Genomic DNA, 14,109 nt, shown 5'->3' on the forward strand with positions numbered 1-14,109 from the left:
TATTGATTGTCATTATACGTCTTTTCTTCGCACTACCCTTCATTATATCTGCTCGCTGGACCCATTGTTAATTTTGCACTTAAAGCAGAAAAAAAATCACGGAAGAAATGCAATGCTCCGCCCAGTGCTTGTAAATATATTTACACGAGGGAGATGTGATGTGATGAGAAAAACATTGAGCTGTTATAAGCAGTCTCACGTCTCGGCCAACTTTTACTCGTACAGTGATACCTCTAATTACAAATCTCGCTAGGTACGAAAGTTTCAGGTTACAATTCTTTTTATATGCAAATGTATGACTCGAGATACAAAAAAAAGATCCAAGTTACGAAAGTAAAAAGTAAATGCATTTTCTTAAACATTATTTTATTTAGAATTTTCCTTATTGAGTAATAAAACCCTACAAATGTAACATGGCACATTTTCATACACACAACACAGGGAACAAATAACAGTCTAAAAAATGGACGGTTTTGGCCTTGGTAGAACGGACTCTGGCCGCCATCTGGCGCACCTCAGGTTTTACATCTACGACGGCGGGAGATATTTCATTGGTACAGGGCACATTTTCACACGCTTTATTTATTTTAAGACATAAGTTAATCATTTGCTTATAATCATCTCTCAATTTTGTGTTTCCTCACATCTTTCATACAAAATAGAGTCTGCAAGAGTGCGGAAGACAGAGTGCGCGAGAGCTCGTGCGAGAGAGCCTGAGAGAGCCTGCAAGAGAGCGTGCAAGAGACAGAGAGAGAGACAGAAACTGGTGGGGTGTTTTCAATGTGTCACAATTTTGCCCATTATATTGTATTATATATTGGCAAACAAAGGGTTAATCATGGCCACTGACATATGGCAGTCACTCATGCTCACTGACTGTGGCGACTAGGGGCTGAAATTGGACTTCCAAAAAAAAAAAAAAAAAAACAGGATGCCGCCGTTCACGCGGGAGCAAGTGGCACTAGTTCTGCACACTTATGCTTTTGGTGTTTTACAGCCCTTCTATCTTTTTTTAATTACATTTTAATATTTCTTAATACTTTGTTTTACTTTACTTTGTACTATATATTTTTTACTTTAAGGTTTTTACAACTTTCCTTGTTCTGTTAGCCTGGCTTCTTTCGGCCACTTCTTTTTTGGAAACATTCAGCCATGCTTACGCTGTCACACACATGGGACTAGCTGTTGCAATACGCAGCAGAAGGAGCAACACCTCGGTGCCGCCGGGGGATTCGGAGCTGGACAAAAGTGCCGGGGGAAGAGGCAACCCTTCTGACCAACCATTCCATCATGGGATAAGATGGAAGCGCTGTCGGCGCTTACCTGCAAAGGAGTCGAGGGGCTCAACTCTGCTACTGCTGTCTTCAGCTCCAGACTACTGAGGAACTGTGCGGATGAGCTTGGAAGAGTGACTGCATATTCTCTACCTCGGTCACAGTCTGCAGAAGTTCCCAATCTTGTGGAAAACTTCCTGTGTGGTTCCAGTTTTTGTCCAACTTTACATCTTTTGAGTCTGTATCCGTTTTTGCTACCGCAACCAAAATGACGCCGTTCAAGTGGCAGCCGGTGGCGGTAGCTCGATCCACCCTTGCTTGGTTTTGTTTTTGCTGCTTTTTCTGCCTTAATAATTTGATTTGGTAATTTTTGTCCCTCCTTGGGACAAGCCAGGGAAGAGCAGCTGCGGTCAATCTGCAGATTACTTCCTGTTTGGTATTTAAAAATCAATGAGTCCTAGTACCATTGTCGGATCCTTCCTGCATGCGTCAAGAATGCTCGCGTATACTCCTGCACTATTCCAGCATGTTCCTGCATGTCACGGCGTGGGTTCAATAGCTATTGCAGCCCCGCTCCCTTTCTCCTCTCGTTCTCCTGTTTCCGGTTTGGTATCACTACCGGTTTCTAAGTCCTTGTTGTTCTGTAAATATCCCTTATGAGTTATTAAGGATCTTGCTTTGAAGCTCCTAGCCTCAATTCCCTTCCTGTTCCCCGCGACTAGGTTTAACTCCCTTCCCGAGCGCGCCACGACAACGCAGCGCGATCATAACAATTCTTAATGATCCCATTTACTTTGATTTGCTTTGTACTTTCTGCGTTTGCTTTGTTGTTCAGCAGCCTTTGCGACTGTACTGTCTAACTCATAATGCCTTTTCTTACTACTGTCACAATGAAATTTTCCCAAATACGGGATGAATAAAGTTATCCAATCCAAATTTCTGTGTGTCTGAAAGATCTAATACATTAATTAAGTATTTCTTTTGGGAATAGTTTTGCCTTTCATGGGGATGGCAGTCTCCACTTGTAATGGAAAATTTGCATTATCGACCATTGAATTAGGTTCCAACCTTATATGGTGTGGGGGTATGCATGGTGCCCCCTAAGAATTTGTGGGTTTTATCCAGGTAACAGTTTCCTCCCACAAACCAAAATATGCTTGCGAGGCTAGTTTAACACTCTAAATTAGCCCTGTCTGTGAGTGTGAGCGTGAATGTTTGGCCGTCTTGTGATTTCGATCGGCTGGCCACCAAGATGTAATCAATCGATCAGATATCAAGGTGGAAAATATATAATATATAAACGAGCTGCTCTGCAAAATGGGGGGGGGGGGGGGGTATTAGTCAATATTTTCTAGATAAACTTTCATGGGTGGGCTACTATATTGACTCATGAGAAGTCTCATGTCGCGACAAGGGGGTGTTGGGCTGAATGCAGCGCCACTAAATAAACACGATTGCGAAGGGCGGCGGATGTCCTTCACTGTACTGCATAAAAGATGCTGAGATGTTCAATGAAAGGGGTTTTTGTTCCTGTCCCACTGCTGTCCAATTGTGCACGCTGTTCGAGCGTCAATACTTTACTTCTCACAATGCTTCATTGCACCGGCTTGCTTAGATCCCGTTGTTTTTCCCTTATTTCTGCACTGGGTTATGCAAGACAACACGTAAAAAAATGCAACCTGTACGCCTAGTGCTCGTATATATCACGTATATATCGTAAGACAGTACGCTATTTTCCTAAGTAGCCTCTCACCGACTCGGCCACCAGGCTGTCTCGTATACTCTTGTCTCAAATTTGTCTCGTTTCTCAAGGAAAATATTTGCTCGGAAAGTCTCTCATATCTCAAAGTTCTCAAATATTGGGGCACTCGTATGTCAAGGTATTACTGTAATGTCAATAAAAAATAACTTATAACATTAGACACTTCATGTTGTTCAGACCTCAGGGTGCTGTTCATGTGCCCAGTCTTGAAATCGCAGCTCAAGGAGTGTATCATAAACACCCTGTGGAGAATTGGGATCCACCTCAATCATGTGCTCCAAGTAGGCTTTGAGCTCCCGGGGATTATTGGCAAATATTGGAATAAATTCCTCAGAATTGGCCTAAAATAAAAATACATATGGATGAAGACATAACAAAATGTAGACACACACAATTTCAAATATCTGGGTCAACCAAATGACTTTTGTATTGTCTCGCATATAAACCGTACTCTTAAAATTGCATTAAAATTGTTGAATTTTATGATTTCATTCATATAAGATGCCCCCTGATTCACAATTCTCACCTTAATATTCATGGTTTTAATATGGAGAACAAATATGTTACTTTGAAGAGAAAAATCATCGCACGTGGTATTTCTAAAATACTGAATCAACCGAAAGAATCGTCTGCTGGATTGCACATTATTTGGGTCACAAACAAGTTAATATGCCTGTCCTTGTAAATCCAAAATATCAAATTATTCAATTTGAAAAATGAAATAAGTCTCTCTAGACGACAACTTGAATTACAATATTCTGAGCAGAAGTTTAAGATGTTGTGGTAGCTATGGAGTATAGAATGTATTCTTTATACTTTTATGCTGTATAGTCACTAGGATAGAATTATGGATAGCCTAGTGGAAATTTCCTTCATGACACCTATGAGTTAGGGGCACGTCATATACCAAGACACGCCCATTTCTTTGTTCACCTCTTCCCGCCTTAAGTTTGTACCTAGGTCACATGACCCTTTGTTAACATAACTAGATCAACTGTTGGAGGTAGGTAGGGATTCCAACTGGTCAGGCAGGGAGATGGACACATCTCCCAGCGCTGGCTACTCTGACCCCTCCCTCAGCTGAAGTCTTTGAAAATCTCATCAAGCCGACTCTGCGTGTGCTACCTCTGATCGGAAGTTATTGAATGTATATGGTTTTAAACCCGACAGTAGCCTTATTAAATCTAAAGTAGAAATATCTCAATTCTTTCAATGGTTCATATAACTGCAATAATTATCACTTTCAAACAAGAAATAAAAAGAAAAAAAATCAATGCGGAATTGTGTTTCTTTCTGTGTTCGGAAAGGGTGTTGCCTGCACGTAGACAAATTCAAAAACGAAGTCATGTGAGCAGTACAACCAGGAAGTGTGTCCGTAGCGGTCTGGTGTTCACCAAGTCTCTGGGTGCAACAATAGCACGAGTACACATTACGCAGGTATTAAAGCTGACATTTTAATAATTGACCACAGGACCTTCAATCAGCCCCAACAACTATTGGGGATGTGCTGACATGGTAAACACTACAAACAAATGTATCATGGCAATTTGCGTCCGGACAGTCAGAGCACGTTTAACTACGGTGAGATGGCGACGCCCTGAGCGAGCAATGTTTTTTTTTTCTTGAATTTAATTCATAGACATCAAAATAAAATTTGTTTAGTCTTTGTGACCTTGCAGTTTCATGCATGTCAAGTTTAATTTATGCACATAAAAAGTAATGGATTATAATAAAGATAAAGAATGGATTATAATATATAATACTATAATATTCTACACCAAAAAATAAGAATACCTTTCATAAGTTTTCAAAACTCTGACAATTTTGTTTACAAAGTAAAGTCAAATTTTTGATCATAAAATTAGTTGAAAATATGATAGAAAATGGTGAAGACATTATGATAAGGTTATAAAATAATGTTTATTCAATTTTAAACTTAGTTCTTTAGACGATTGCTCCCCAAACACCCATCCGCGGACCGATACCGGTCACACACATTGAACAGGTGAGTGAGCTAGGAGTGGTGACATATCAAAACCCAGCATACTCACAGAATGCCGCCACCCTGATGTGGAAGATGGTGATTTATTTTTTATTGATTTACATACAACGCCTTTGTGTTCATATATCTTTGGGTTAAATCAATATCATTTAGGCCAGGGTGATGGCAAAAAGTATTGATTGAATTTGGCAGTTTGACGTAAATCGGGATCAATCCTTTTAATCCGAACAGCCAATATTAATTGATTCATTTTCTGAACCACTTACAAGGGTCGCACAGGGTGCTGAAGCTAATCCCAAATAACTACAGGCACAAGGTGGTGGTCATCTTGAATTCTTGGCCAGCTATTCAAGATGGACAACAATTCACAAACACACTCATATCTATGAGCAATTTTGAGAGTTCCACCAGCCCATTCTGCATGTTAATTTTGCGATGTGGGAGGAAACCGGAGTACCCATAGAAAAGCCACACAAGCCCGGGAAGAAGATGCAAACTACACCCAGTAAGGACCAACCTGGGATTGAACCTTCAACCTCAAATTCTCGATTGGATTATGGCCTGGACTTTCACATGGCCACTTGGATACTTTTATTTACGAAATGTCCATTGTAGATTTGGCTTTATGTTGGATTGGATAACTATCCATCCCGTATTGATCCCGCATCCTCAACAGACCACTGCATAAAACACTGTAGATGCCACCACAGTGTCGTAGAAAGTCCTCAGCAGTGTCCTGCACACTCCAAAAGACTATAAACTCCTCAGTAGGTAGAAGTGACTCTGGCCCCTTTTATACAGTGCATTTATGTTTGTGGACCAGAATCCAGAGTACTTTTTATGTGCATATATTAAACTTGACATGTGTGAAACTGAAAGGTCACAAAGGCTAAACAAAATGTATTTTGATGTCTATGAATTAAATTCAAGAAAAAAAATCATTGCACGCTCAGGGCGTCGCCATCTCACCGTCGTTAAACGTGTTCTGACTGTCCGGACGCGAATTGCCTTGATATATATATATATATATTTTATTGTTGAGGTGAACACCCAGGTACTTAAAATTCTCCACGATTTCAATGTCTGTACCCTGGATGTTCACCTGAGTGGTGTGTTGGTGATACCTCCGAAAATCGATGACCATTTCCTTTGTCTTACTGGAGTTGATATAGGAGTCATTTTGCCTACACCAGTCAACAAAGGCCGTGATGACTCTCCTGTACTCTAGGTCATTGAGGATGATTCTCTCCAATGTCTTGATCAGGTGAGAGGTTAATGCCACTGGCCTGAAGTGGTTTGGCTCCCAAAAGTTTGCAGTCTTTGGAAATGGGACCACACTGGAAGTTTTTCACAAGGTGGGGACCTTCTGCAGACTGAGGCTGAGGTTGAAAATGTGTAGAATCACTTTGCCAAACTGATCCGCACACTCTCTCAGTAGTCTGGAGCTGAGGCCGTCTGGACCGGTAGCCTTCCTTGCCTCGATCTTCGTTAGCTGTTTTATCACCTGATCGACAGTAATGCAGAGACCGGTGGAAAAGGGAGAGGAGAAGGGGGGGGGGGGTTGCTTCTGGTCGGGGGGTCAGGGGAGAAGGGGCAGGATGGAATCTGTTAAAGAACGGATTCAGTTTATTGGCCCACTCCCTGTCTCCAGACTCCAGGTCCCTCACTGTTGCCTCCATGGCCCGAAATGGTCCTTAAGCTCCTCCAGACCTCTTTGGTGTTGGTTCTCTAGCTTCCTCGTGTATATGGTCTTTCCCTTCCTTTGCTCTATCTTCAGCTCTTTTGGGACCACTTTCAGACTTTATTTCTCCCCGGACCTAAAAGCCCTCTTCTTCTTGTTCAGGAATCCCCATTTGGAAGTAAATAAACATGGTTCAAATGAATTAGTCAAGAGCCTGTACAAAGATAATCATTTTACTTGCTTTTTAATATTAAACACTTTCAATAAGCTGCTATTCTAAAAATTATTTCATTAAAAAGACAAACCAAATTCACAGATGGTGTTTTCATTAAAGCTGTAAAAAACTTACAAATTGTTAAAATAAATTACAATAATATTGACAATCATGTTACTTTACAGTGGCCATCTCGAAATTTACTGCCACGCGCTGGACATATTTCTAAATACTAGTATGTAGTGCAATGTGCTGGCCTTAATTTATATTCTTATATTTGTACACATACGCTCTTGGTACGTGAGAAAAAAACACTAGAAGACTTATTAAAATACAGACTTGAGGGCTTAGAGAACAATACTTGAAGATACTAGTGAACACACTTACTGTAATATATTGATACAATAACGGTGGGTGTAACCATCGCCACCTGATGGGCATTACGTATTAGCGAGTAAACCAAATGTTGATGGTTTAAAAGCCCGTCTGTGGGTGTCAATAAACTAGCCTCCGGCACGCATGCAAGTTGGCTCCGTCGTCTATACTGCAAAGTTATTACAGTGGTGAGGAGGATGGGATCCCTTTCAAGCCAGTAGGCATTACCAGTTTCGGTACGCGGAACTAAGGCGTTACACGGAGGTAACGGAACTTTGCCAATTAGTATTAGCAAGAGTTGTCAAGGTAACGGCGTCGGGGCACCATGGCCAAGTTCATTGGAAATCTCGGTGAGTACAAAGAAGGTAAAGAAGACTTCGAGTCCTACGTGGAGAGGTTTGAGCAATGGATGGTTGTAAACGAGGTGGAGGACGGTAAGCAAGCCAACGTTTTCCTGGCGATGATAGGTGCCAAAGCTTACGATCTGCTAAAAAAACTCTGCATTCCAGAGAAGCCAGGTAGCCTCACGTATGAGATATTAAGCAAACAATTATCATCCCATTACAACCCGAAACCGCTGGTGATCGTGGAGCGATTCAAATTTCAAAAAAGGAATCAAAAGAAAAACGAGTCAGATTATGTTGTGGCATTAAAGTAGTTGTCCACCCACTGCGAATTTGGTACTCATTTAGATGAAGCACAGAGAGACGGATTCGTGAGTGGATTGAGAGTGGAGGCTATCCAGAGAAGGTTATTTGCAGAACAAGATCTGACATTTAAAAAAACATGCGGACTGTCACTATGGATGGAAATGGCATCAAGAAATACATCGGAGTTCGCAAGCAAAATGGAAGGACCTGGCACAGTGAATAGGATCGACAAGGAGAAAACGAGCAACGGTGCATGGAAATACCAACCAAAGCGAATGGAAGGGTAAAGCCACAAGTGGAAATTTCAGACCACAGAGAGCAGAAACTTACTAACCCCGTTACCGATGTGGCGGTAGCAATCACGAAGCTTAAGTGTACCGATTTAAAACAGAGTTATGCTACAAGTGTTCCAAAGTAGGGCACATTGCAAGGATGTGTAAAACAAAATATAGGCAAGGACACACAGCATGTAATTGAAGATATAAGTGAGACAACAGGAAATGTTGATGATGAATTTGTGGGGTCATATCCCTTGAATGCCGTGTATCCGGCAAATATAGTTGGAAACTGGAAGAAGGAAATAACAGTACAGTTAAAATTAGAACGAACTCCTCTAGAAATGCAGCTCGACACAGGAGATGCTGTAACACTTGTTTCTGAAAGAATATATAGGAGGCATCAATCGCATCGACCATTAAAAGTAAGCTAAGTGCAGCTGGCGACCTTTTCCGGGAAGAACATTCCTTTGATGGGACAAGTAACTGTGAAGGTAGACTATGGGAATCAGAGTGGTGATCTACCACTGGTAATCGTAAGACCAGCCCTCCGTGGCTGCAACTGGCTCAAAAATTTCAAACTAGACTGGGCAAGCATCTTCGCAATTAGACCAGCGATGGGATGTGACAATTCAGATGTAGAGGCAGTGTTGCGGAGACACAAGGCGATGTTTTCTGAAGAGCTAGGCACGATTCGTGATTTTAAGGCCAACATTACAGTAAAACCAAATACCAAACCGATCTTCAGGAAGGCCAGGCCAGTACCTAATGCACTAAAGAATTCAGTGGAGAATGAGTTAAATCGCCTAGAAAAAGCGGGCATTACCTCAAGGAAAGAACGTAGTCAGTAGGCTGTGCCCATAGTGGTAGTGCCCAAAGCAGACAAGTCATTTCATATCTGTGTGGACTATAAGTTCACAGTGAATCAGAGTGTGGAAGAAGAGACCTATCCCCTACCAAATGTTGAAGACCGTTTTGTCACCCGAGTTGGGGGCACTCTTTTCAGCAAATTAGACTTCTCACACGCTTACCAACAGCTGGAGTTGGAACAAGACTCAGAAAAGTATTTAACGATAAATATTCACAAAGGACTTTATGTGTACCGTAGATGTCCATTCGGAGTATCCAGTGCACCTTCTATATTTCAGAATGTGACCAGATCCTCCATGGTTTGGACCTGTTTCTTGGATGACATATTGGTCACAGGGAAAACAAGAGCTGAGCAATTGAGAAATCTGGAGGAGGTACTGAGCCGTCTGGAAAGCTACGGGGTGAGAGTGAATAGAGCCAAATGTGAAATCATGCGGGAGAAAGTGGAATACCTGGGGCATCTGATATATGAGGGATTGCACCCCACCGAGACGAAAATTACAGCCATCATTAATGCACCCCGGCTTACAAATGTCAGAGCTGCGGTCTTTTCTAGGACTATTGAACTATAATGGTCGGTTCATGAAGGATCTGTCGACACTGCTGCAGCCGCTACATCAACTGCTAAGGAAGGAAGTTGAGTGGAAATGGACAGTTGAATGTGCAGCAGCATTCAAGGAAGTGAAAGAACAATTTAAATCATGACACCAAGAAACCCCTGAGACTAGCATCAGATGCATCCCCTTATGTAATAGGGGCAATCATGTCTCAGATTATGGAAGATGGAGAGGAGAAACCAATCGCGTTTTCACGTACATTGACGGAGGCAGAAAGACAAAACAGCCAGCAAGAGAGTCTTTGGCCATAATTTTTTGGCGTGACCAAATTTCATAAATACCTATATGGCCGGAAGTTCAGTTTAATAACTGCCCACAAGCCACTTCTGGCCATTTTGGGACCGAAGTCGGGAATCCCCACTTTAGCTGCTCTGCGAATGCAGCGTTGGGCTCTGAGACTGATGGCTTACGATTACAATATCGAGTACGATTACAACATCGAGTACTGAACGTCGGCGGAAAACGCCAATGCAGATGCCTTATCTATACTGCCGGGGAAGGGGAAGGATAACAGCGGAGGAAAACAGCATCTTCTATTTTGCAGTAGTGGATGAGCTTCCCGTGCAGGCAACGGAGATTGCAAAGAGCACTCTCAAGGACCCAGTCCTGTGTAAAGTACTGGACAAAGTGGTCTGGATGGCCCAGTCATAACCAGGACGAGAGACTTAACCCATACTTTTCCCGGGAAAATGAACTGTCTGCGGAACAAGGATGCATATTATGGGAAATCGGAGTTATCATTCCACCAGCACACCGAGAGCGACTACTGCAGGATCTTTAACAAGGACACCCGGGAGGACGCAGGATGAAGGCCTTGGCCAGAAGCTACTTGTGGTGGCCGCAGCTGGACAGTGATATAGAATATACTGTGCAACAATGTGAGGCCTGTCCAAGTGTGAAGAAGCTACCAGCAGCAGCACCTCTACACTACTGGCAGTGGCCCATTAGAGTTTGGCAACGAATACATGTTGACTTTGCCGCAAAAGATCGCACATTTTTTTAGTAGTATTGGACAGTCATTCCAAATGGCTTGAGGTCATCGCCATGGCAACAGCCACCGCAGCCAAAGTAATTGAGGTGTTGCGGAACATCTTTTCGTCTTATGGTCTTCCTGTGGAGATTTTTTTCGACAACGGTCCTTAATTCATGTCACAGGAGTACAAAACCTTCCTGCTGAGCAACGGAATAAAACAGAGGAATAGTGGAAAAGAGGCTCGGACCAGTCACCTATATGGTGTGGAATGGAGTGAGCCAACGCACAGTCCACATATACCACCTGCTGTACAACCAACCATCTAGACCAGAGACATTGCAGTTTCCAGATGAGCAGCTGGATGTCACGAACAAATACAGGTTCATGCAGATGTGGAGAGGAAAGGCACACCTAAAGCAGTAGGTGGTAGCCCTTACTCACTGGAAGAGACACCTTTGAAACATATGGAGGCTTAAGAGACACCGACCGGTAACACCTTCACCCGGCTCAGTGGCCTGTGACAAAACGGTAACACCGGACCACCGAGCGGTCAGTTCCCCAGAGGTGTTTGGGGGCAAGTACCCAGAAGAGTAAGAGCACCTCCAAAGTGACTGAACTTGTGATCAATCAGTTGGAACTTTGTTCCTGGAATAAAATAGTTCCGGTTCCTACCAAAAATGTGAAAAAGAGTTCCTGAGATGGAAATGTCAAAGATGGAAATATTGGGTCAAATTATGGGGTTAGCAGTAATAAGTTAGTTACAATTTTTGAAGTAAGGGGAAATTCTTAAGGGGGACTTTATAATTTAAGGAGGAGTGTAATATATTGATACAATAACGGTGGGCGAAACCATCGCCACCTGATGGGCATTACGTATTACCGAGTAACCCGGATGTCGATGGTTTAAAAGCCTGTCTGTGAGTGGCAGTAAAGTAGCCTATGTTAAAGTGGTTAGATCAGAACATCCACGTAAAGCCTCTGATACACTGAATTATTATATTTAACCCTTATAGAGCACTCATTTAACCCATCGGCTGACAATGACGACGGTAGACGTCCAATTCATGTTGACTGTGAGGTGCAGAGTACTCAGCACTCATTTAACCCATTGGCTGGTATTGACGGCGGTAGACGTCCGATTCATGTTTACAGCCATCAGGGCTCTGAAATTCCATTAGCACAACACACAATCCCTTCTGTGCAATAACATTGCAATATCTTGGACTGTGCAAAATTTGAGCATTACCGTGCCCAGATGTGACTTTTTAAAATTAATTATTTATGTGTTTACTAGGAAAAGCACACTTTGTGGAGTAGCATCACCAATTTTATTATAGCCAGCTTTGTGATTGATAAAAATCCATCAACTTATTTTCAACTATGATTTGCAAATAATTTCTTTAAAATTCAATAAATGTGATTTTGTTTTTATCATATTCTGTCTCTCATGGTTGAGGTTTACCCATATTGACAATTACAGCCCTCTCTAATCTTTTCGAGGTAGGACAACTTGCGCAATTGGTGGTTGACTAAATACTTATTTGCCCCACTGTGACAGTCCCCATCAAGCCAACCCAGTTCCTAACAACCACTTTTGGGGTGATTTTTTTTTTTTTTTTTACATATGACCATATGAAAACAACAGCTAGAGTGCAAAAATCTACAATGCTGTAATTGCTAAAAAGTTAGCGTTTTTAAGCAAAATTCAAATTTTAAATCAATGGAAATAATCTATTAATAAATATAATTCATGAACAAAAGTGACTTTTCCTGGAAAGCAAAAAATTGGCTAGCTTAGCAAAAAAAAAAAGAATAATAGTGTATCTTCCATATGAGGCATTTGATCTCTTTAGTTGTTATTTAGTTGTTATACATTATAAAGTTATCTTATCACCAACCTTAAGCAGGTTCTTCTCGAAGTGACTGTCAGTTCCAGCAGTGTCGCCACTCGGATGATAGTTGGTGCATAAACCCTTTAAAAGCAGTGTTGTACCTTCAGGAATATGATGTATTAAAGTCTTGCCATAACGCTTCATGTTGCTTTCAGCTTGTTCAAAAGGAAGGCGTCCAATGTAGCGCAACCCTTCCTCATAGTTCTGGGTTTGAGGAGAAAGTATTTTTAAAAAAAAAAATTGCATTAGTCAGTGCCGAAATTAAGGGAAACACAATGGATCCAAAGCAATCCGGTGCAATGAAGGGTAGTGCGAAGAAAAGGAATGACAATAGATATTAAGCACGAAATAAGCAAAAGACAACGGTATTATGTATACGCGTGACTGAGGTGGCTCATCAATCCATAGGAAGCAGAAAGTTCGGCCCGAAAGCCGCAGAACACGTGAATCTCTCTGCTTTGGTTATGACACAAGGTTTAAATTTAGTGTAAGGTAATGTTAAAACCTTTTTTTAAATGTGTTTAGAAGAAGCCAAGTTCATTTCAGTTAAATTTAAAGTTTATGTTACGTTATGAGCCGTAACCGTACGTTTGGTCGCCGGTCTTTTGGCCGCCGGTCTTTTGGCCGCCGGTCTTTTGGCCGCCGCCCCTTTGGCCGCCGCCCCTTTGGCCGCCGCCCTTTTGATCCCCGGTGGTCGCCGGTCTTTTGGTCGCCGTGAGGGTTAGGGTTAAGGTTTGGGTTAGGTTTAGGATTAGAGTTAGGGTTAGGATTTAATATCCAAGTACATTGGATTGGATAACTTTATTCATCCCGTAATCGGGAAATTTCTTTGTTGCAGTAGGAAGAAGGTGGGGATGCAGGAATAGGAAAGGCATTATACACAAATAGGTACTTAATAGTAAGTTAATAAATAAATTCATGAATAAATATATAAATAGGTCTGTGTTGCTGATATATATATATATATATATATATATATATATATATATATATATATATATATATATATATATATATATATATATATATATACACATACATATATATAGAAGCACATCTATACTGTATCCGAATTCAGGAGGTCCTAACCCACAGCCTTTTTTAAGTTAAAGAGCCTGACAGCTGATGGGAGGAAGGATCTGCGGAAGCGCTCCTTCCTGCAGTGAGGGTACCACAGTCTACTGCTAAAGGAGCTTCGAAGGGACTCCACCGACTCGTGCAGGGGGTGGGAGGTGCTGTCCATGATGGACCTCATCCTGGTCAGCATCCTCCGCTCTCCCACTTCCTCCACAGAGTCCAAAGGACAGCCCAGAACAGAGCTGGCCCTCCTGATCAGCTTGTTCAGACTGTTCCTGTCCCACTCCGTGCTCCCACTTCCCCAACAGACCACTGCATAAAACACAGTAGATGCCACCACAGTGTCATAGAAGGTCCTCAACAGTGACCTGCACACACCAAAGGACCGTAGGCTCCTCAACAGGTAGAGGCGGCTCTGGCCCCTTCTGTACAGGGCATCTATGTTTG

General features: G+C 42.0%; 1 protein-coding gene across 1 annotated transcript in view; it reads right to left on the reverse strand.

The window, feature by feature from the left end:
• Positions 1-14,109, reverse strand: part of LOC144212930 (vacuolar protein sorting-associated protein 11 homolog) — a 42,088-nt gene that overhangs the window by 8,780 nt on the left and 19,199 nt on the right. The window contains exons 10-11 of the mRNA XM_077741125.1: positions 12,592-12,789; positions 3,216-3,377 (exon numbers count right to left, since the gene is read on the reverse strand). Of these exons, the coding sequence (XP_077597251.1) occupies positions 3,216-3,377; positions 12,592-12,789 (360 nt within the window). The remainder of the gene's footprint in view (positions 1-3,215; positions 3,378-12,591; positions 12,790-14,109) is intronic.

The sequence above is a fragment of the Stigmatopora nigra genome, chromosome 19, assembly GCF_051989575.1.
Source record: "Stigmatopora nigra isolate UIUO_SnigA chromosome 19, RoL_Snig_1.1, whole genome shotgun sequence".
NCBI lineage: Eukaryota > Metazoa > Chordata > Actinopteri > Syngnathiformes > Syngnathidae > Stigmatopora > Stigmatopora nigra.